This window comes from Puma concolor, chromosome A3 (genome assembly GCF_028749965.1).
Source record: "Puma concolor isolate L17-30 chromosome A3, mPumCon1.1.hap2, whole genome shotgun sequence".
Classification (NCBI taxonomy): Eukaryota; Metazoa; Chordata; class Mammalia; order Carnivora; family Felidae; genus Puma; species Puma concolor.
The window spans coordinates 114502474-114526642 of NC_141669.1; the positions used below are offsets into that span (position 1 = coordinate 114502474).

At 49.7% G+C, this 24169-nt stretch overlaps 1 protein-coding gene across 1 annotated transcript in view; it reads left to right on the top strand.

Moving 5' to 3' along the window:
• Positions 1-12231: 12231 nt before the first annotated feature.
• Positions 12232-24169, top strand: part of XKR7 (XK related 7) — a 29990-nt gene continuing 18052 nt past the window's right edge. Inside the window, exon 1 of the mRNA XM_025932425.2 lies at positions 12232-12818. Coding sequence (XP_025788210.1) covers positions 12232-12818 — 587 coding nt within the window. The remainder of the gene's footprint in view (positions 12819-24169) is intronic.

The window sequence follows — 24169 nt, forward strand, 5'->3', positions numbered from 1 at the left end:
AGCTTTTTATTCTCTCCTTTGGCCCCTGGTAACCAAACCCCTTAATGTCCCTTGCCTCACTTGAATTTCACAATTTTTTGTACAGATAGGTTATTACCGCCCATTTCATAGCTGCAAAGTGAGGCCAGGAGAAGCACAATGCCCTGTCACACAGAAAATCAGGAACAAATGTGTGTCTAGAAGCATTCTGGTCTCCATACCACAACTGTCTTTGGATCCTGGGGGAAAAAACTCCCCCCACCCCAGACTGTGGCCCCAGAAGCCCCACCTCCTCTTTGCCTGGCCTTTGGCTTCCTTCAAGTGCCAGAGGCACGGCTAATTTTCCCTGCAGCTGCCCTGCGTGGGGAAAGAAGATTCATTAAGGATTCCTCACTGAGGGTGAATTTGTCGCCAAACCCAAGATGTTTTGTGTAAACACCTTCTGGTTCAGAAACGTAGGCACAGGCCCTATAAAGGAAAGAGGAACATTTGCCAAAGGAGAAACAGGACTTACCAGGCATCCCTGGGGCCTAGACCCCAGGACTGGGTCTCCTCCACCTTGGGGCCCAAAGAGGGCTGGACCAGGCTAACCCTTGACCCCTGCCAGATGAGCCTGGATGGGGAAGGGTTAAAGTGGGCTCCCAAACTGACTGTGACTGGCCCTTAGAGAGCACCCCTGGGGAGAGAAGTCATATGTTTCATTTATATCCAAAACCATCTATTTCACAAATATTTATTGACTGCCCTGATCCCGTTATAAGGATTCCACCATGGGCAAAAAATGGACATGGTCTTTGTCCTCAGAAAGCTTCCAGTCTGACAGGAGAGACAAACAATAAACACACGAACAAGTAAATGTATCATATATCAGGTGGTGATAAACGCCATGGAGAACAACAGAGCAGGATGGTGGGGAAAAAAATTATAGAGGGGCTATATGAAATAATGTGGCCAGGGGGCTTCTCTGAGGCAGTTGCATTGGAGCAGAAATGTGGAATAGGTGAGGGGTGAGCCATGTGAATATCTGGGGGAAAAGTGTTCCAGGCAGAGGGAATAGCAAATGCAAAGGCCCTGAGGTGAGGCTTTATTTAGTAAACTGGAAGAATAGCGAGGCCAGTGTAGGTAGAACAGGATGAGCAAGGGGAAGAAAGTAGGAGGTGGGGTCAGAAAGGTGAAGGAGCACGGAACAAAGAGTTCTACAGAAGGGGCTGTGGGTGCCGGGCCCAGATGGGCAAAGCCCTTCCTGGAGGTCACCTGCGGTCACTGCCGCACACGTCTGTGGCTTCCTGCTTCTCTCTGCCCACGGAGTGGAGTGGGGGGAATGCCGGTGAGTTACGGCCCAGAGACGTGACCCTTAACCAAGAAGAGAGGAGTTAGTGACTGAGTACCCCAGCTTCTCTGCCCCTCTGTGGGACACCCAAGAGGAGGCTGCCACAATCATCCAAGTAGGAGAGGATGGTCACTGCACTGGGAAATAGCGGGGGGTGGGCAGGCAATGGTGAGGGATATCATGGCCTTTGCGCTCCCTCCTCCATTAGCCTGGATTAATTTTCTCCTGGACCTTTGTCACTGCCACATACCCCCTACTTATCAGCCTGGTGTCACCTCCTCCCAAGGGTCAGGAGTCTCCTCTAGGAGCACACAGCTTCGTGGGCTTCTCCCATCTCTGCACTCAAATACTATCTTTTTCTCCGGTCATCTCCCTCCCCAGCCGTAAGCTCCAGGGTGGAGACTGTATCTGTCTTGCTCACCGCTGTGAATCCCGAACTGAGAATGGTGCCTGGCACACAGTGGGTACTCAGCCAATGTTGACGGAATGAATGAGTAGACTCAACACGAAGCAGAACTTTGTCAAATCCAAAGTGTTCAAGGATGAGCAGAGCTAACCCAAGGGTAACCCAGTTCCGATCCCAGAAGCCTGGACTGCCCCAAGCTGAGGATATTGCAGAGGATAGATCCCTCTGCAGCCTGGGGTGGAGGTTCAGGAGTGGGCAGGTGATCCCTAACCAGAGAAACCCTGCCTGGTCACATCGGGCATGCCCCCAATCTTTAGCCCAGGCAAAAGGGACATGGCTGCTGGGACTTCGGTGTTTGGAGGCTGGAGCCAACAAGAGCAAAGCTACACCCGTTCCCCTGGGGTCCCCTTTTATTGTGCACCCCCTTTGGGTATGTGCCCAGTGAGCAGCACCCACTTCTCCCCTTAGCGGGGACTGCCCTCAGGCTGCTGGAGCCTCCTGGGGTGACTTACCTTCCCCTTAAGCTATGACCCATCATTGTAGAGATATGAAAGCCCACCTTCCTCACCTGGGATGATCGTGGGGGTACGGATGGGTAACTCCGAGGAATAATTTGCACTCCACAGTCCCCCCGTGGGATCAGGCTGAAGTTGCCATCCACGTGACATCTGCTGGGCCTGCTCGGCTTCCCCTCCTTCCCTGCCCTGCCCTCCTCACTCCCTATGGTCAAAACTCTCCAATACTCCCATCTCACTCAGTAAAAGCCTCCTCACCAAGACCCACAAGACCCTGCCTGCGCTGCCCTGCCTCTCTGAGGCATTTCCTACCTCTCTCCCCACTGTTTCCCTCTGCCCTACTATCTGCGTGTCTCCTCCTCTCACTTGCTCAAGTCTTTGCTTAAATTTCACCTTCTCAGCAAGACCTACCCCAACCTCTCTACTGTATTTAAAAATGCAGACCCTGCCCCTCCCTGTCCACTGATGAACTTCCTCTGCTCTACTTTTTTCTCCTTTTTTTCCTAGCATTTGTCCCTTTCCAGGGTGTTATATAATTAACTTTCTTATATTTGTTGTTCATCTCCCTCTGCTAGAAAGGAAGTTTCACAAGAGGAGGAATCTTTGTCTCACTTGTTAATGACGTATCCCAAATGCCCAGAACAGTACCCGGCCCCCAGTCGGTGGTGAATAGACATTTTTGAATGAATGAATGAATGAATGAACGAACGAATGAGGAAAAGAGCCAGGACTCTAACCGAGGCAGATTCTCTCTGAGGCCAGGCTCGTAACCCCTCTACTGGAGGTGGGGGATGGGAGTGGCAGATCCGACCAGGGCTTGTCGCTAAGGTAAGGGGATCAGGTTTTGCTCACGGATCAGTGAGAAGCTGCTGGAAGGTTCTGAGTAAGTATGGGACATGATTGGGTGTATTTTGTGAAAGCCCTCTCTGGCGGTGGGGATAGGATGGGCTAAAAGGGAGGAGGGTTACAGTCCAGGGAGTGGGCGTTAGGAATGGGAGGGTGGTGATGAGGGCTTGGAGAGGCAACGGGGCTGTGGCTACCCTGGGACTGGGAGCAGCAAGAAGTCTGCTCCATATCCCAATTCTCCAGGCAGCCTGGGTGGTTGCCCCATGGGCTCTGGCCCGTGAGTAGTCCGGGCCGGGCCTCCCAGCTGCTGACAACGTGCCCGTCCCCCAGATGGACTGTTTGCTCTCCCGGGTGGTCCCCAGCTCCTCCCTCCGCTTCCTTTGCGCCCTTGTGGGCTTGGCAGGAGGTGGGGAGGCCTCCACTCCTTCTCCTCTCCTGACCCAGAGAATAATCCTTATATTCATATGATCCTCCTCCTCCGTGCCCTCACTTCATCCTCCCACATCCCCCAGTAACACAGAAACCTGATTCCCATAGGGCAGATGAAGATATTGAGGCCCAGAAAGGGGATGAGACCTTCCTGAGGTCATGAAGCCAGATGGGGACACCAGGTGGGGACCCGTCTTCCTACTCCCCTCGCCTCGATTTCATCAGGCAACAGATGGTCCCATGGCTTGACTTGAAAAATCTTAAGTGACCTCAAAGAGAATGCAAGCCCAGAACATTCCAGGCCTCCCTGAGCTGGCCGTGACGACTATCTTTAATACTAAATCTATTCATTTTAAATCGCAGGAATAGATTCTTCTTTAAAATTTTTTTTTAACATTTATTTATTTTTGAGACAGAGAGAGACACAGCATGAACGGGGGAGGGGCAGAGAGAGGGAGACACAGAACCCGAAACAGGCTCCAGGCTCTGAGCTGTCAGCACAGAGCCCGACGCGGGGCTCGAACTCACGGACCGTGAGATCATGACCTGAGCTGAAGTCGGCTGCCCAACCGACTGAGCCACCCAGGCGCCCCTAAATAAACTTTTTAAAAAAGAAAAAAAAAAAGAGCTGCACTCTTCTGATTGAGCCAGCCAGGCACCTCAAATATTTGAGGTTCTTACAAAGTGCAAGTAGCTGTTTTGTGTGTTTATGTATTTTTAAAAAATCTTAATGAGGTCGTCACACACACACACACAGATGGGCACAAATCATAAGTGGACAACAGTTCAAGAACTTTCCAAAACTGAACACACCTATATAACCAGATCAAGCAACAGAACTGGGAGATCCCCTCCAAGGCCTCCCCACCGCTAACTACCCTAAGAGTAACCACCACCCTGACTTCTAACACCAGACATTGATTTTGTCTGTTTTTGAAATTTAAACAAATGGGAGGTCACAGTGTGTGCTCTTTCGCGTCTGACTTCTTTTGCTCAACACTTTGTTCATGAGACTTATCTCTATTATGTGTGTGGTTGTTGATCGCTTACTTTCAATGCTGCAGGGTGCTCCATTGGTGGGATCACACCACAACGAAACCATTCTGCTGCCATTGGTGGACATGGGCTGATTTCCAGCGTGGGGCCGTTACAAAGCGCAGACATGAGGGGCGCCTGCGTGGCTCAGTCGGTTAAACATCCGACTTCGTCTCAGGTCATGATCTCACCGCTTGTGGGTTCGGTCCCCGCGTCGGGCTCTGTGCTGCCAGCTCAGAGCCTGGAGCCTGCTTCGGATTCTGTGGCTCCCTCTCTCTCTGCCCCTCCCCCCGCTCGTGCTCTGTCTCTCTCTCTCTCAAAAATAAATAAACATTTAAAAAGATTAAAAAAAAAAAAAGGAAGCGCTACAATGATCCTTCAGGGACATGTCTCCTGGTATTTGTCTGTGAGCTCCACTTCTTCTTGGCCTCATCTTCCCCCGCATTTCTTGAAAGCTAGTCCTCCCCCCCGCCCCCACTTGAACACCCTCCTTCTCACCTCTCTGCCTTTGCTCAGGCCCTGCCCTTTGCCTGGAATATCCTTTGCTTTCCTTCACCACTTGTTGAGGGCTTACTCTTCCCTGAAGGTCTCTCCTCCTAGAAGACACCCTCCTCCCACACGCCTGATTCACCAGAAAGGTTGCTCTCCCCCAGGTCTGCCAGAGGGAATTTGGTCCTTCTTTTCTTCTGACATCAACCACTTTCCTGTCTTGGGCTGCTTGTTTTTTGCCACTGTTTTGGCTTTCTCACTAGCCATGGAGCCCACTGGGGCTAGGGGCTCCATGGACTTCCCATCAGGTGCCCGGGACCCCCAGGAGAGGTCTACTGAATGATTGAGTGTGTCCATGACCTAATCATATGTTGGAGGAAATTAAGGGTCCTGTCCGTCTGTCTGTCTCTTTTTCTCTCCCCTCTCCTCTCCTTCTTCACCAACCAGAATCTTTCAGGAGATGCCCATTCCACTGGAAATAGGGTGGAACATGGAGTCAAGACTTCCCCTGTCTTGGGTGGAGATGAGAGGCTCAACTCATCTGTAAAATAGGTCTTGTCACTCACTCAGTCACTCAAGGCAATGGTTATTGAGTGCCTACCCTGTGCCAGGCCCTGGGGACCCACTGGTAAAATAGGACAGGTCTAGACCTGAGTCTGGCGAGCTTTCAGTCACAAGGATAAGATTAACATTCATGCATATACCGTTTCTAACTGCAATAAGGCTCATATGAAAAGCTCAGAGTCCAATAAGATAATACAGAGGGGTGCCTTAACCTAAATCAGGGAGTAGAAGTAAAAAAAGCTTTCTATAAAAAGTGACATTTGACCCAAGATCTAAGGCTGGGTAAAAATAAACCAAGCAAAAGGAAACACTACGGGTGAAGGTGAGGTAGACAAATTGTTCCAATGGCGTTGTGGCAGGAAGGAACCTGGCAGAGGCCAGTGTGGCTGGAGCCCAAGGAGAAGGGGAGAGAGAGATAAGGAATGAAGTTGAACTGGGTAAGCAGGAGCTAGGTCATAATGGAGGGCCTGGTGGGCAAGGTGACATTGAAAAGTGGATTAATTCACTCCGTAAGTAATTATTGGACACCTTCCATTCGCCTGGAGGTGCCTCTGCCAGGGAACAAGGCAGACAAGATCCTCGTTCCCATAGAGCTCACAGTCCAGGGGCAGATAATAACATTAAACAGAGGAGGAATGGCTTATCTTTATAGAGGCCCTACTGTGTGCCAGGAAAAATCTCGTTTGATCCTTACTACCACACATCACGAAGTAGGATACTCATATTACTGAAGAGGAAACAGGCTTAGCAAGGCGGAGTGATTTCCTCATATGCAAGGAGTCTTGAGGATGTATTGCAGTCCATTTTCAAAGCCCCCTGACAGCACTTTTACTCAATGCCAGTATGTGAAGGATAAACTGCCGTATTCTCTGTAGAAGCCTCTATCTAAATTATAAACACACAGACCATTCCGTCAGCAAGTGGATTGATTCTACAGATATCCAAAATAATGCGTCCACAAAATTATTCATTAATGGATTATTACAACAGGCTGGGGACAACCTAACTGCCCGTTATTTAGGGGCTTGGAGAAGCAGATTGTGGTACATCCATGCAATGGGGTGCTGTGATGCCATGAAAAGGAACAAGGGCCCTGAAATATGCACCGATAACACACACACACACACACACACACACACACACACACACACACACACACACACGTTTGTTTAAAGGACTTTCAGATTCTATAGGGAAGAAAGTGACAGCAAAACAGGGAAAACATTCCAGGATTGTTAAATCGAAAGTGACTTCCTTGCTTTACAAATGAGGAAACTGAGCCCAGAGAAGAGAACTCCAGGATTGTTGAATCCAAAGTGACTTCCTCGGTTTACAGGTGAGGAAACTGAGGCCCAGAGAAGAGAAGTGAGGTAACTTGCTCAAGGTCACCTAAGCAGGTAACTGGCAGACTCAGGACTGGCTGTCGCCTGAATTAGAGACCTGTGCCCTTTCATGTCAGCTGGCTCGGGATCACTACACATCTGTGTGCCAAGTTCCACTAAGTGCAGAAGACACAGTGGTGAGCAATGTAGGCATGACTGCTGCCTCCACAGATCTTATATCCTAGACCAGAAACAAGCACATATTATCACATCATGTAGTGATACATGCTTCGGATGAAAAATAAGGCAGGTAAGGGGATGGAGTGTCAGGGGAAAATTACTAGGAAAACCCCTCTGAAGAGGCAACCTTTTAAAGAAGAGAAAGATGGAGGCCTGTGAATTCCTGGGGGAGTTGCAAGAGTAAAGCCAGGCAGGACGGATTAGGTTGGCATGGGAAGAGAAGAGCAGAATCAGTGGCTGGAACAGAACAAGGGAGGGAAAGACAGAAGCAGGTGAGGTCAGAGAGGAGAACAGGAGAGAGATTATAGTCAGGGTTGAGGACACTGGCTCAAAGTGAGGAAGGAAATATTCAGACGGTTTTGAGCAGACATGGAACCTGATCAGATTTCTTTTTCAAAAAGGCCCCTCTGGCTAAGGGTGGAGATTGAACATTAAGAGCAAAAGAGGGGCTGTGGGGAGCCCAGGGAGGAGGCTGGTGTGATCCAGTTGTCCAGGAGAGAGGTGACAGAGCCATGGCCTGGGGCAGTGGATAGGGAGCAGAGATTGGTCTCCCCATCTGTGCACTGAAGGAGTTGGATGACATGGTCCCTTAGGGCCCTTCTAGTTCTGGCGTTTCGTAATTTGGTGAATTAGCTCAGCATACACCAAGTAGGTGCAGCCAAGCCCATGTTTTCCTTTTCTCACAATCTCTAGATTTTTCCTTTTGGATTCTGAGTCTGGACAGAGCCCAGTGATCTGAGGCTCAGCACGGGGACTCCTGCCCACCCCCATCACTGCCAGCCTCACTCCGGTCCCCACCTCCCATTGACAGATGGGTGGGCAGCAGGAAGCAGCTGGGCCTCGAAGCCTGCAGGGCCCCGGGGGAGGGAATTATCTGAGAGTTCATAACCCCTCTCTGCCTTCCAGATCTTGAGTTAAAAGCCCCAAATGTCACATCCCCAAGGGGCAAGGGCATGAGGGTGCCAGGAGAGGGGCAGGACAAGGGGCATGACAGCGCTTCTCTGTCCTCTGCTGCCCACACGGGGGTGGGGCCCTGGGGTGCTGAGAACTCCAGCTTTGGGAGCAGGAAGCCATTAGAGGCTGAAACTGGTGGCCCTCAGGCCGTGTCTGACCCACTGACCTATTTACTTGGCCTGAAAAGTGTTTGAGCAAAAATGGAGCCAACATTTAAAAATCAAGAGATTTTACAATAAAATCCAGATTTCTGGTTTCTCTTGAGTAATTAGAAAATCTGACCGTGCTGACCGCCTATTCCCATAAGACAACATTCAGCAATCGCTGAGTAGCAGCTGTCCTCATTATTATTTTATTTTATTAATAGGTAAATACACTCATGTGATTCCAAAAAAATTATAAATGGGCATATAATGAAGTCTCCCTCTCCCATCCTGTTCCCCTTCTGCCTTCTTTAGTAATCTCATGTTCTTATATAGACTTCCAAAGTTTCTTTATGCATATACAACAAATAGATTATTCTCCTCATTTTCACTCAGCTTCACCCCTGTTCTGTCCCTTGCATGTCCCCATGGAGACCTCTCTGTATTAGGAGATGGAAAGCTTCATTGCCTCCCTTACGGCCACATGTCATTCTGTTGTCAGAAAGTCCATGATTTATTTAACCAGTCCCCAACTGATGGGCATTTGGGTCATTCCCAATATTTGCTGCTATAAACAATGCCGTGCCAATTATCTTGTGCATAGTTTACACAAGAAAAACAGGAATATTACTAGAAGCTGCTCCAATCAGAGGGTGCGGTAGGCACGGACTGAGTTTTGAGCTAATCAGAAAAATGTGATAAGGACTGTTCCCCAAGAGTGATTCTTCAGATTCCCACCAAAGCCCAGAGACCATGACCTAGGGACCTAAGGAAAGGCTCCCAGATTTGCTTCTGCCCCTTGCTAGATGTGGGACTTCTCTCTGGGTCTCAGTATCCCCATCTGTAAAATGAAAGAGGGGCTTGGGGAGCTGGATCAGATCTCAGGGCTTGTCCAGTTCTAAACAGCTGTGGTCCACCTTCTCCTTCTACACTAGCCACATCCAGCCTCTCCTCAGCCCTTGTATGAGCCTGACTCAGTCCCACTGCAGGGCCTTTGCTCAAGCTGTTCTGTGCCACACCTGCCCCCCACCACACACACTGACACACCCCTTCCACTAAAACACCATTCCCTTACTCCCTTATTAGTCTTAGTATGAATCCCTGATCCTTGATTTCAGACCACTCAGAACACGCCAGTCCAAACCATTCGGGTCAGGGTCCCCTCTAAGTACCATTGGTAGGTGGGTCACTCCCACCTGGCCCACACTTCAGACATCCCATCAGATCCTTCTTCTGTCACCTCTCCAGTGGCCTGAACTAGCGTTCTTGAATGCCAACTCTGCTACTCCCTAACTAATGGCTTTGGGCAAGTGACGGCACCTCCAAGGGTCCCAGTTTCCTCACGCAAAAAAAAAGGGGGCGCAGTTTGAGGGCAACATATAGTCATAACCATAACTTCTTAGCACAACTCCTGATACACAGAATGGATTGATAATTCTGTAGGCCACCGCCCTTGTGTGAATCAGTTATCTGGTTTATAAATTACAGAGAACAACAGAACTTACTTCATAGAGTTGATCACTCACTCATTCCTTCAATGATGTTCATCAAATACCTATTGGGTGCCAGGGACAGCATTGGGCACTCAGCAGTTTGTCGGTGAAAAAAATAGATGAATTGTCTCAACTCTCACGGAGCTGTCAGGAAATTCCAAACAGGCAAACATAAAAGGATAAATCGGACTAACACGTCATGGAAGTTCATAACAGGGGAGCATCAGGGAGATTTCTCTGAAGGATAAGGAGCATGGCACAACTGGGTGGGAGATCCGGGAGGGCTTCCTGTGGAAGGCATCACCCTAAGCTAATAATTAGCATTAATTCTCCTCACCACAGTTCCAGGAGGAAAACACTGGTTGCCCTTCCCCATTTTGCTTTTTTTCCCCCCTGAAGCTAAGAGAAATTGAGTGACTTGCCCAAGGTCGTAGAGTCAGGAAGGGGTGAGTAGCTTTCAAACCCAGGTTCCCTGGCTCTAGGGCCTCAGACATAAAAGTATATCTTCTACTGCCTGTTTGAACAGGTTTATATGAGGATGTAGAAAGGCATGGGAGGTACAGAGCTGCCTTTGTTGTGGTGGGGCCCAGAGGTCAGAACCTAACTGTGAAGCCCCATCCAGGTACCCATGAGAAGGTAGAGATCCAGACACACACAGAACCGGCCCAGGGCCATTACAGGGTCCAAGGTCAGAGCTTCGCTCTGCCCAGGGCTCTGTGCACTCCATGAGTCTCCCTGCCTAGGGCTGTAAACAGAGAAAAAAGGAAAAGATATTGTTCCTGCCTAAATCACATTGGGATTCAGACTCCCCTCCAGCCCAACCCACAAAAACTCCCACTAGTCTACACATGCCTGTGGATAGAGACTACTAGCTTTGAATCCAGCCTGGAAAACTCCTTTAATCCCTAACTCTTCCTTTTCTGTTTCCAGCTTTGGGCCACAGCTGGCACTCCAACCTCCTGAGCATTGCTGGGACCAAAACAGTCCCTGGACACAAAAGGGCTGCTGGGTTGCAGGACTGCAGATGGCTGCTCCTTGCTGACCCAGGGCAGCTGTTTGCCCTCCATCTTCCCTTCCCAGCTACTCCGAGGCAGGGTGGTCCTCAACCCTCCCTCCCACCTTGGGAGATAGCAAAGCCTACTCTGGAGCCAGATGATGGCTTGACTTTGTCTCTAGCACTTAGTAACTGTGTGACTCTGAAGAAATGAATTAACTTCTCTGTGACTCAATTTTTTCATCTGTAAAATGGGAAGACAAAATGTAAACTACCTCACAAATTGTGAAGATAAAATGAGTTAGTAATTGTACAGTGATTCTGGTGTCTCAGGCAAAGAGAAATTGCTACATGAGTGTTTGTATATCCTGATATATCCAATTTGAGCAAAGGGGTTGGGGGTGTGTGGGGGGGTATCCGGGATGTATGAGCAACCCTACCTCCTCTCCTAGATTACTGTTATATTCTCTCTTTGGCTTCTCCACCCCCAAGTTACTTCGCTTCTCTGGCTGCAAGGGCTTCTTTCCAAATCTTGACTTGATTGCATTTGTCTCCTGCTCAAATTTTGCGGTGGTTTCCCATTGCATCTTGGATAAAGTATATCTTCTGGACTTTTAGGATCTCATTCCTCAGAATTCTCCAGCCCCATCTTTCCAAGCTTTGCACCTCCCTGGATCTGTGGTCCAGACTTTCTTGACAATATGCCCTCCAATCTCAGGCCTGCAAGCCTGTGCACTGTCTCTTCCCTCCACCTGGTGTTTCCTCCCATTCCCTTCCCTCTGATGTTGCCCCCTTCCCTGCCCCTACTCTGCTAGGGCTGTAGCCAGTTGAAGGCATTCCCTGAGGGAGGGAAAGGGGAGAGTGGGGAAAAGAAAACAACCCTCAGAGCTGCAATTTTCTCAGATTCAAAGACAATAAGAAAAGGGACCCTTCAAGATCAAATATGGGAATGGAACAATATGTGAACACTCTGGAAACTAGGAAGTGGCTTGTTAGCATCCAGTGATTGCTAAAGAGTTACTGACGTTCCTGCCTAGGCACTCCCTTGCTTCCAAATCACTGGTCCTCTACTCTCCTCAGACCTAAGGCACCAAGGTAAACAGAGGATAAATGGAAGAGGAGAGGATGGAGAGGGAGGCGGTGAAGAAAAGAGGAAATAAGGAAGTGCAGTGGGGTGGGAGAGAGGCAGAAAGCCTGTGGCTGGGGCCCCACGCCTCTGAGGAAGGAAGGAGAGGATGACCTGGGATGCTCTCCACTCCCTTCCCCCTCTCCATTCCCAGGGGAACTGCCCCCATCCGGCCACAGCCCTGGCGGGGTGGGGGAGGGACGGGGGCGGCGCCGAGGGAAATGAATAATTGAAGTAGAGGGGAGGAGGAAGAAGAGGAGAGGAGGAAGACGAGAAGGCGGGAGCCTCCCGCACAGGGTCCTCCCCACTCCGCACCCCACCCCCTCCGCCGCCCGGAAGTCGCTCCCCGCCTCCTGCTCTACCAACATGGCCGCGAAGTCGGATGGAGCGGCGGCCGCGGCCGGCCCGGGGCCGGAGGGGGCGCCTGGAGGAGCCCGGGGTGGTGCAGGCGGGCGCGGGGAGGCGGCGGCGGCGGTGGCCGGGGGCCCTGGAGTGACCGGGGCGGGGGGCTCGGGGCCGCGCTACGAGCTGCGAGACTGCTGCTGGGTGCTGTGCGCGTTGCTCGTGTTCTTCTCCGACGGCGCCACGGACCTGTGGCTGGCGGCCTCCTACTACCTGCAGGGTCAGCGCACCTACTTTGGCCTCACGTTGCTATTCGTGCTCCTGCCCTCGCTGGTGGTGCAGCTGCTCAGCTTCCGCTGGTTCGTCTACGACTACTCGGAGCCCGCGGGAGCCCCGGGACCCGCCGTCAGCACCAAGGACAGCGGCACCGGCGGGCCCTCCATCAGCACCAAGGACAGCGCCGCCGCCTTCCGTACCAAAGAAGGCAGCCCCCAGCTGGGTCCCGGGCCCGCGCCCTCCTCGGCCAGCGCCTACCGCCGCCGCTGCTGCCGCCTCTGCGTCTGGCTGCTGCAGACCCTCGTCCACCTCCTGCAGCTCGGCCAGGTCTGGAGGTAGGAGAAGCGCAGGTGGAGGGAGCTGAGCCCAAGGAGTGGGGGTGGCAAGGGGGCTCCCTGCCGCCCCAGCCCTGCTCTGACCTCTTCAGGTCCCCCTTGCGTCCTGACCTCCGCCCCGCCCCACCCTATTGCAGTTCTGATTTCTTCTCTGCCAGCTTCTCTTGCCCTCTACCCTCAAACACTGACCAACCTCAGTACCATCCTCTCTGATCTGGCCATTGAGGGAGGAGGGGATGGGGCAAGAAGAGAGAAAAAGTGATCCTCAGGGGTGTGAATAAGGAGGGCCAGGGGCTGAAGGGTTATGAAAGGGAAGCTTGGAACAGGGCCCCAGGGCTCCCTCCAGCCTTGACCCACTCTTCTCTGCCTGAGTGCCAAGCCTCAGGTTAGGAAAGATCTCAGAAGTCCTTCCTTGCTCTCAAAGATTCTCAGTTTGGAATTGCAGTCCATTCCCAACCTCCCAGGAGAAACAGTCTGAGGCAGCTAAATGAATATCCCGCCCAAACTTTTTGGACTTCTGGTTAAGGGTGTGCTGGACCCTGCTGAGAAGCTGTCTTCTGTTTTCTAGGACTTCCCCAGTTGTCTCCCCTATCCCGACAGGGCCAAGGGGATTTAAGATCTTGAATCTGAGATTAAATGGCCACTAGCTGACCTTTAATCCCAGGACAGTAAAACAAAACTGAGGCTTTGTACAAGCAGCCCACTTTCAGGCTGTCTGCTGAGCTGAGCTAATTGGAGACAGGGGGAATTCTGAACCTGGGGTTCCCCTTGAATCAGAATCGCTCTGGTAGCGTAGGCTCTACTGTGCACTGACAGAATAAACTTGCCCACTTTATGGTCTTAGATAAACCTCCCTCCAAGCCTCTGTTTCCTCACCTGTGAAATGAGGGAGAATTCCTACTTATCTCATCTCATGGGTCTACCATCCCATTTTATTACCTGTTGGGATGGCAGGGTGAGAGAAAGTCTGTGTGAAGGCCTTGCAGACTGTAACATATTTTAGGGATGTAATAGATTGTCATGATCACAGATGTAGGGAAATCAAGGAAAAAGTCAAAGTCACTGTAGAGACGTAAGGGGTGATTACTGCTGTTGTTATATTTATTCTGCTACTTGTTAACACGTTCTGCCTAACTCAGAAGATTCAGTGCTGGGCTGAGGGTTGGAAACAGGACTCCCAGGGTTTGTCCCAGCTGCTCACTTGCTGTGTCACCCTTGTTGTGTTGCTGAGTCTCTCTCTGCCTTGGTTTCCCCATCCACGCCTTGCTGAGATGGTGTGTATTTTTCATTTAGCTTGCCCTGGGGGGAAAGGGAGGTGGAGCTCTAGCCACACAAGGTGGTGTTATTATTATTAGCTTGACACATAAAAATATTCATGTCTACATCCAGGAACTAATCTGCATTTATCATTCTGTGCCCGAGTGGACAGATGGTGATAGATATTTTTAGATTCTGAAATGGCAACTTCCTATTCTTGGTAGCCAAAGCTTCATCCCCCTTTCCCTTTAGCCTAAAATGGGCCAGCTGCCCCTCAACTCACCGGCTACCTCAAACCCCCTCCTCCCCTTGTTTAGAATCTACTTACAAGAAACAAATACTTCTTTCTTGAACATAAACTGAGATTCCCTCAAACAGGGCAAAAAATGACCATGGGGTAGGGGTGGGGGTCTCAGGGAGAGTACCTGGAGATGGCTGAGGGTCCATTGAGCTCCATGGCTTCTCAGATAAAAGGGCTATTTCCACTCTCCCTCATATGTAAAGTGAGGGGCTTGGGATGAGATGATTCTCCAGGGATGACAAACTAATGTCCCCAGGTTTGAATACGGCATACAAACGTGTTTTGTTTGGCTTGTATAGTATTTCAAAAACCAAGAGTTCTAGCTTTTCTTGGGGGGAATAAAAAGGAATCCAGCAGTATCAGGCCTATAGCCATGTATACAGGGTATATGTCTCCTGGTTGTCCAGCTCCATTCCCTTTGGTCACATCTGGACCATTTCACTTAGGCATTAGAGGCATGAGAGCCCTAATTTACAGCTCTATAACAATTATTTTATTAAGCACTCACTTTGTGCCAAGCCCATTGGTTGCCTTTTTATCCGTTTCATCTCTTATATCCCTCCTAATAATCCTGGGATGTGGTGGTATTATTCCGACTTACCAGCTGAGGGAGTGGAGGCTCAGAAAGGGGGCATCCTTGCCCAAGGTCACACAGCTAAGCTGTAGTAGAGCTGGGACTCAGGACTCTCTGCCTTCAAAGCCTAAGTTCAATTTATCCATCCTGCAGTTCTGCCATGAAAGTGTCCCCCAAGCTCAAAGAATTATGAGTCTGAGATTCCAAGATTCCAGGAGATAGAAAGTCAGGGCTTCTGCTGCACTGAGATAAGAATGTGAAAGGAGGGGGAGGGAGTTGAACTATGTGGGTGAGGATGGGGAGACAGCGTGTATCGTGGGGAGAGTGCTGGACTTGGGGTGAGGAGATTAGGAAACCCATGTCATCATCAGGGTTTGCAACTAGCTTGCTAGGTGACCTTGGGTGAGACTCTTCCCACCTCTGGGCCTCAATTTCCCTGTATGTGGAATGAGAACATTAGATCTGATGACCTTAAGAGCCTTCCCTTTCTGGAATTTTGACTCTGGGACTAGTTACCAGAGCTAAAGCCTCTGGGCCCCTGTCCCAAAAGCTCTGGATTCTAAAATGGCTAAGTGTCTGGCTAAATGGAGGAAAACCCAGACAAGATAGAGAGAAGCCACTGGGGCTGGCATTCCTAGAAATTAAGCAACGTTGGCATATGTTTGCTTACCACGTGAAATGTTCCCACAATGAACATGCTCACTGTTCAGCAGGCCTTGGTGCAGATGTTCTGAGTGGTAGAACTTGGTGTAATGAGGAAGAGCCCTACAGGATCAAAGCTGGGAGGCTGGCCAGTCCACCTTCTGATCTCACACCCTCAATTCTGAATAAAATAATTTGAATTATAAAAATATCTTTCAACTCTTCAAGCTTATACAATGCTGAATCAAAAGTCTGAATACTTTAAGGAGCCAGGTAACACAGACTCGTATCGGTGCATGGCTTCAATTGATAAGGCTGGATTCTGTTTCCAAACAGCCCTGTGAAAATGGGTGTTACTATTATTTTAAACCCAAGATGGGGCTCTGAGGAGGAAGACGAGGGGAAGGAATTCATGGACACCGCACACGCACCATGACCCAATAGACTCCATATGAGGTGCTCCAGGCACAGGATCTCGTTCTACCCTGAAAGCTCCCCACTGGTGGCAATTGATATACCCAATCAGACAAGAAAGTAGGGCTCAGATGAAGTCAAATAACACATCCAAGGTCACCCACTGAGGAAGTAGGGGGAGCTGGGGTGTCAACCCAGCTGTGTCCAACAACTCCCAAGCCTAAGTCTTATCTCTGGCACCACACAGTGGCTGCATTGGAGGATCCCAGAGCAATGGCCCACATAAAGACATATTGATCCCTTAGAAAATCAAATCCAGATCCTTTGGTGGGACATGAAGCTGGCTGTGAGCTGGACAGCAACATGTGTTTTCATCCCTCCCGGCCTCCTCAACGCCAACCCTCTGAGCTGTTAAGCCACTCAGGGTTGTTAAGCCAATTAAAGTCCTAACCCTGTCTTCCCTGACCCTGTGGGCAGCAGAGCGGTAGACAATGAATCCTGCTTTCCCTAATCTTGAACTCACTGGGCCCAAGCTTTGCCCAGATAAGCATAATTTGCTAAGCCAATTAGTGAGAGATGATCTGGCATAGATTCCTCTGAGGCTGCCAGGATCTGGGGACCCCAAAGTGGGGAGGGAAAGGAGGGGGGCAGGCAGGCCTCTAGAGGGAAGGCCTTCCCTCTAATACTCTTTCTATGTCTAGGCCCCAGCACTGCTCCCTCTGCCTCCTCACAAACCCCGCACTCAAGAGAAGTTCTGAAATGAATGAGTAACCTACTGGGTGCGAAAGTCAGTCTCTGGGTCTTCTCTCTGGGAAGTTATATTCTTGGCTTAATGGTTAAGAGTACTGACTTTGGATTCAAATGTCCTCACTTCAAATCCTGACCCGTCTACTTGCTATATGTGATTGTGACAAGCTATATAATCTCTCTGTGCCTGAGTTTCATCCTTCATAATCTAAGGACCACCTCTTGGGTTCTTTCTAGGTTTATTTTTTTTTTCAACATTTTTTAATTTATTTTTGGGACAGAGAGAGACAGAGCATGAACGGGGGAGGGGCAGAGAGAGAGGGAGACACAGAATCGGAAACAGGCTCCAGGCTCTGAGCCATCAGCCCAGAGCCTGACGCGGGGCTCGAACTCACGGACCGCGAGATCGTGACCTGGCTGAAGTCGGACGCTCAACCGACTGCGCCACCCAGGCGCCCCCTTTCTAGGTTTAATATGACAACACATACCAAGGATTTAGCAGAGGGCTGGCCCCATTGTTAAGTATTCAGAACCATTGGAGGTGATTACTGCCATCAGCCTGGGCTTTGTTTCCTGTGGACGGAGATTTGTTCACTTCACACTTAACCAGGGAGGGGCAGGAGGGCAAGAGGGCCTCAAAGGTACCTGTGCACTCAATCTATAGTTATTCATTCCACAATATTGCAGAGCACCTGCTATATACATGCTAGGAATAGAGTGGTGAATAAGACAAAGTCCCTGTTCTCATAGAGCTCAACAGTCTAACGGGAGAAACCGATAAGCAAGCAAAATAAAATATGGTAATACATTTTAAACAGAATATAAAATATAATGAGTCAAATAGTAAGTGCTATGGAAAAAGTGAAACAGTGCAGGGGGCTACAAAGTTCCAGGGAGGAGCGTTTGGCTCTTTGAGATAAGATGATCAGGGAAGGCCCCTGCAAGGAGGTGGCTTGTGGGCAGAGGGCAGAATGAGGTGAGGGTGAGCTGTGTGGAGGCCTTGGGAAGGATGTCCAGGGCAAAGGGAAAAAGAAGAGCCAGGAGAAGTCCTGTGTGGCTGAAGCAGAGAGTCGTGGGACCGTAGGAGATGATGGTGGACAGATCGGCAGGGGCGAGATCACACAGGGCTTCGAAGGCCACAGGAGGACTTGGTCTTTTCATCCTGCATGAAGCGGGAACCCCAGAGGATTTGAGCAGAAGAGGAATAGGGTCTTGACTTAAGTTTCACAATGTGTACTCTGGCTACTGGAAATAGACTGGAGGGTGGCCTGGGTAAGCCTGGAGACTGGTGAGAATCCTGCTCCATGATCCAGGTGAGGGGAGATGAAGGCTGGGCCAGGCTAGTGGGGGGGGGGGGGGGGGTTCTGTTTCAGGCCGAGTGGACAAGGTATCTTTCCCTCTTTTGTCAATTTCCCCACTGGGGCCAGAATGTTAATGGTTAAGAATTCGACTGTGGAATCAGCCATATCCCATGTTGACCACTTTCTGTGATTTGGGGCAAACAGCATAACTGGTCTATGCCTTGATTTTCTCATCTGCAAAATGGATATTCTAATAACAGTACCTATCATAGGTGGCTTGAGGGAGTAAAATAATGTATACGTGGTGTTTAGCACAGTACCAGAAACACAGGAAGTGTGCAATTCTTCTTAGCCATTCCTATTTGTATTATTATTTATAAAGCCGGCCAGAGAGCAGATTCCATAATGGTTTCCAAACCGTTTCACTCCCTTCTCACTATCATTTCAACTGAAATCTCTGAGGTTCTCTTTTCTGATTATTTTGGTTACCTACCTAGGATTTGTTTTGACAGGACCCCTGCTGAAACGGGTTTACAACCCCCCTGAACTCAATGACTGTCCACAAGGTTCCTCCCTGCTCTGACTCTGCAGGGTTGTTCCAGCCCAGCCTCGCCACCTACCTCCCGGGAGACCCCTCTCCAGGAGGCGCTCCACCCCCCACCCCCTTCTCCCAGCCCATCCGCCTGCAACAGGCCATTAGAGCTGCTCCTAACAGACACAGCGGCGGCAGTTGGGCCCAGCGTCCCCTGTTTGATCTATAAAGACCACACAGGAGAAGCCCTGTGGGGAGGATGGAGGGCTGCCAGGAAATGGCTTTGAACCCCTGCAGCTGGGGCGAAGGTCCCTAGGGAGGAGAAGGACGATGGGTTGGGATCTACTCTGGCCTTTCCATTCACCACCCAGCCTTTGTTAGGGTCTTGAAATTCCTCCCCTGGGAAATCCTATCAGCCTCCAGTTCCCTCCATCCCACCCATCCCCCTCCCGCTGCCTCCACCTGCAGCCGGAAGGATAGTTGAATGCTCAAATCTGACCTTGCCACCACTCCAGTCTAGATGCTTTAGTGGGGCATTAGGGCCCTTGACCTCTTGCCCTTTTCCCTCCTCACCCTCCGCCGCCCCACCCCCCCCTCAAAGCAAGCCACACGCTTCTTTTCTTCATGTCCCTGAGCAGCTGCCTGTAGTCCTTCTGGCAACACTCTGTCCCATTCTCCTCCCAGTGAAATTCTGCACATCCTTAAAGGTGGGCTCCAGTGGTGCCCTTTCTGAGAAGCTTTCCCTGAACAAACCCGTTCTGCCCTCAACCCTTCAGACCCCACCCCCCACTCTCTCACTCAGGCAAGTTGTTGTTGTTTTTAATCTAAAGTGGAAATTGTTTCATTGTTTTGTATGTCTATAAAGGAACTATATACTCTTGTTTAAACCTCAGGCAGCATAGAAAAGGTATAAGGAAGACTCCCCTCCCCTCATTATCTTGGGGGGCAGAGAGGTGGGGTTACGAAAGATTTCTGCTTACTAAGTGGCTATTTCTTGTATTGCGTAAAGATTTTCTTTGGTTTTAATTAACCAAGAAATACATGTACACATTCACCTGTTTTTATACTTTTATTTAAAATTTTTAAATGTTTGTTTATTTTTGAGAGAGATAGCGGGGGAGAGGCAGAGAGAGACACACACAGAGAGAGAATCAGAAGCAGGCTCCAGGCTCCGAGCTGTCAGCACAGAGACCGATGCAGGGCTCGAACTCATGAGCCTCGAGATCATGACCTGAGTCGAAGTCAGACCCTTAACTGACTCAGCCACCCAGGCACCCCTGAAAATTATAGTTACCTTATAGAAACTTCAATCAGATCATTCCACTTCACTACAATTCTGTCAAGTAGGGAGAGTGGTGATAAAGCGTAAGGACTGTGGAGCTCAAACTCTGGTTCTGCCATGTGTGAGCTAATGGGCCTTGGGCAAGACATTTAACCTCTCTCAGTTTCCTCATCTGTGAAATAGGATAATAATGTCCCATGGCTAGACAAGTAGCCATTGTGAAGGCTTATTGCTAATATATGGAACATGCTTTGCCCAGGACTCAGCATACCATTAAGTGCTCAATTAGTGTTGGCATTATTGGCCCATATTACAGATGTGGAAATTGAGGCACAAAGAGGTAACAGCGTCCCAGTTAGTAAAGAGCAAAGCCACGGTTTAAAGTGATGCAGTCAGGCTCCCAAGTCTGCTAGTTAAGTGTATTCCTACAACACAACCAATCAAGGTTTGCTTTGGGAAGAGGGGGAAAAAATCAGAAAGATATTTTTAAGTTTTTATTTGAATATAAAGTACCTACTGTTAACATTCTGGGTTCTTCCTCTCAGACTTTCCCTCCAGGCACAATTACTCATTCCTCTGCAGCCTCACAGTCCTGATTATATTCTGTTGTGATCGCCTGCCCACCTAGCTGGTTTTCCTACCAGATTACAAGCCTCTGAGGAAGTGAGGCCTTGCTCTTTCTTTCCTCCGTCCCCCATGGTGACCGGCCCAGAGCAGACCCTCAACTGCTGTGGGCGACCTTGCACCTGGCCAGCTTTGGCAAGGTCCCTAGCAGTTACTAGAACATGAGTCTGTCGAAGTAGGCTTTGTATCTGTGGCCGATGTGGGGGGCGCTAAGGCAGTGTGGGACCCCAGTATGGTTGTGGGCACAGTTGGGGTCTGCTAGGCCTATTATCTGCAGGCTTCCACACTGTCAGTGGACAAATGCAGGCTAAGGGCAATGCATTTCTATTTGTATAAGATGCGGTAGGAACAGCCCTGGGGCTAGGTTCCCAGAAGGATACAGGAATGCTGGCATGGCTGACTTCGGAGATGGATCCAGTAGGTCCTGAATAAATGTTTGTGCGAACTAAATGGATTCTTTGAAACAAGAACCTTGAGCAAGGCACTTCACTCCCTAGAGTTCAGTTACCCCCATCTGTAAGTCCAGTTAGGGGCTCAAGAACACTGGCTGAATTCCCCGGGACTCGGACGAGAGGGCAGAGTAGCTGAGAGCTTGGAGTGCTGGCGGGCTCAGGGCTCCATGACTTCCTACTAGTGTGACCCCGGGCGAGTTGCTTCACCAGCCAGAACTCTAGTCTCATCTGTGAGGTGGGGATGGTGATAACATCCACTGCTTTAATTTTTTTGTAATGTTTATTTATTTTTGAGAGAGAGACACACACAGAGTGTGAGCAGGAGAGGGGCAGAGAGGGAGACACAGAATCTGAAGCAGCTCCAGGCTCTGAGCTGCCAGCACAGAGCCCAACAAGGGGCTCGAACTCATGAACTGCGACATCATGACCTGAGCCAAAATGGGACGCTTAACTGACTGAGCCACCCAGGCGCCCCTAACAGCATCCACCTCTTAAGGTTCTTGTAAAGATGTCCTGAGATAATATAAATGCACAGAGCTTTCACATTCTATATGCTCAGGAAATATTTACTGCGATCACTATTATTATTGGCCCAAGTAGCAGCCATCCCACTTGCTTAGTCACAAGATAGGGGGTAAAGGAGGGGCATCGGGAGTCCTAATGCGTGCTAACCCTCATCCACAGACAATCTTTCAAGGAAAGAGACTTTTCCTGTGGCGCCAGAGATAGTGTGAGGACAGATAACAACCCAAGGTCCAAGGGAGGTAGAATCTGTCTGAACAGGAGCAAGAACACCCTGACAATCAAGCTGTCCAGGAACTGAGTGGGCTGTTCCTGAGGGTGTGAATTCCCCATCACCACACAAGTGCAGACAAGAGTGACTGACTTTGGCAGGGAAGCTGCAGCCGGGCCTCCTGCTCTGCTTGGAGGGTAAATTAGATGCTCTGTAAAGCCCCTTATGGTTTTAAGACTGTGCAGATCGAACTTGGGGGCTTCGTGAGGCTTAACTGCCAGATCACAGGTTGCAAATCAGTGGCCCATGGGCAAATCCAGCCTGAGGATGTGTTTGTTTGGCCCACACAGTATTTTCTCCCTACTGCTCGATGAAACTGTTGATTATGGAAAAAAAAATTTTTAAATATACAAAAGTAGAGGGAACAGGATAATGACCCCCCTACGTGCCACCACCCTGCTTCAACACTTAACTCATGGCCAACCTTGCTTTATCTAGGCCAGCAGCATCCAATAGAACTTTCTGCTGTGATGGAAATACTCTACATCGGCACTGTTCAATACAGTAGCCACTAGTCATGCATGACTATTGAGCATTTGAAGTGTGCTGGGTGTGACTGAGAAGCGGAATTTTAAATTTTATTTAACTTTAATTAATTTAAATTTCAATAACCATATGCGGCTAGGGTTGGACACTCAGATGTTGGAGAACATAGGTCTAGACCCCACCCTGTCTCCTTCCCCTCCGTGCTATTTTGAGGCAAATCTCAGACATCATATCACCACATCCACAAGTATTTCAGGACATCTCTAAAAAGACAGACTTTTTAAAAGTATAACTAAAATACCTAATACTGTTATCACACCTTTAAAAAGGAATAATAATTTCTTAAAAATTCATATGGTATTTTAAAAAATTAGTTGCCAACATCTCCAAGTTGGAATTTTTTTTTTTTGCATGAATATCCTAATTTCCATCTATTCTTGAAAAATTGCAATTCCATCCATACTGGGCTCACAGTCTCCCAGGGTAGCAGTCAGCTAGAGCTGTTCTGCTCTCTAGGCAAGGTAGCCATCTATCCTTGCCCAGAGTCCCCCATAATATCAGCTTGGTCTCTCTATAAGTTAGGGTCCCCCAGGCCAGGGACAGAAAGAAATGGTGCTTCCTCCCTGCCTGGGCCTCCAAGTACCTTCAGATGCCACCAGGAGACTGGACCCTAACCCCTGTGCCCCAGTGGCTCATGCCTTCCCAAATAGGGATGACTCTGCCCAAAGATATCAGAAAAAGAGAGAAATGGAGGGGAGGGGGCGGGCAAAGTGCCCTGGGCTAGAGTATAGGGTCCTGAGTTTTAGTCTCTGTTCTGCACGCATTTCACAGATGGGGAAAGTAAGGCTCAGACAGCGGAGATCTGGCTGCACGCACACAGTAAAGGACAAACCAGGTGGGAAACCTCGTCCCAAATGCTTTGCTGGAGAGGGGCTGCCTACTTCCTGCTGAGTGAAAAGATGAGCCGATAGCAGTGGGTGGGAGGGAGAGGGTCTCAGCTTTTCAGCCAGAGCCTAAAATTAGTGGCAGGGAAGTGTTTGGCCTTAGCCCAGCAAAAAAAAAAAAAAAAAAAAAAAAAAAAAAAAAAAAAAAAAAAAAAAGAGAGAGAGAGAGAGAGAGAGAGGTGCTGTGACTCTGTAGAGGGCTGCTAAGGAGGAGGGAAACAGCCCAGCTCTCAGCACCACACGAACGGGAGCCAAACGTGTAAAATCACATTCTTTTCTGACATTTATGACTCATTTGGCTGCCAACCCCAGGAAGGTCCCATTTTGCATCCTTACAGGAGCGCTCAGCATTGAGGGGTAGGCAGATGGGGAGGGAGCCTCAGGGCCGTTCCAGAGCTTCCTGAGCCCCACCGCAGGTAAGGTGGCTGTTTAAGGGGGCCCCACTGTTTCCCAGAGAACCCAGAGACTGTACCTGGGTCTGCAGGGCCTGACTCAGCCTGATCTGTGCCCTGATTTTGAGATGAGGTGCAACTCTGATGCTTCTGGCTATTGACCTTGGACCAGTCACTTTCGCAAGTGCCTGCTACTTGCGTCTGGAGTCCGTGCCCTTCTGTGGGGGCCACACTCAACTCTCACCTGTAACTGGTCTCCCACCTTCTATCCTTGCCTCTCTCCTTTCTGCTCCCCACAGTGTGTTCCTTCTAAAATGCAGAAGTGCTGGCTAGCCCTACCCTTGCTCCCTTGTTTTAAACCTCTCCATGGCTCCATCACTCTTAAGATAAAGACCAAATGCTTCGCCACGGCTCACCCCATCTCACACTTTCTCGCTTCCTTCTCTGAGCTCCAGCCCCTCCGATCACTCACTGCTTCCTTGCAACTCAGGATCTTTGCCCATGTTGTTCCTCTGCCAGAAATTCCCTTTGCTCCCTCCTTCACCTGGTTAATTCCTGTGCCTGCTTCAGATGATGGCTTAGCAGCCACCCCCCCTCTGAAGCCATCTCT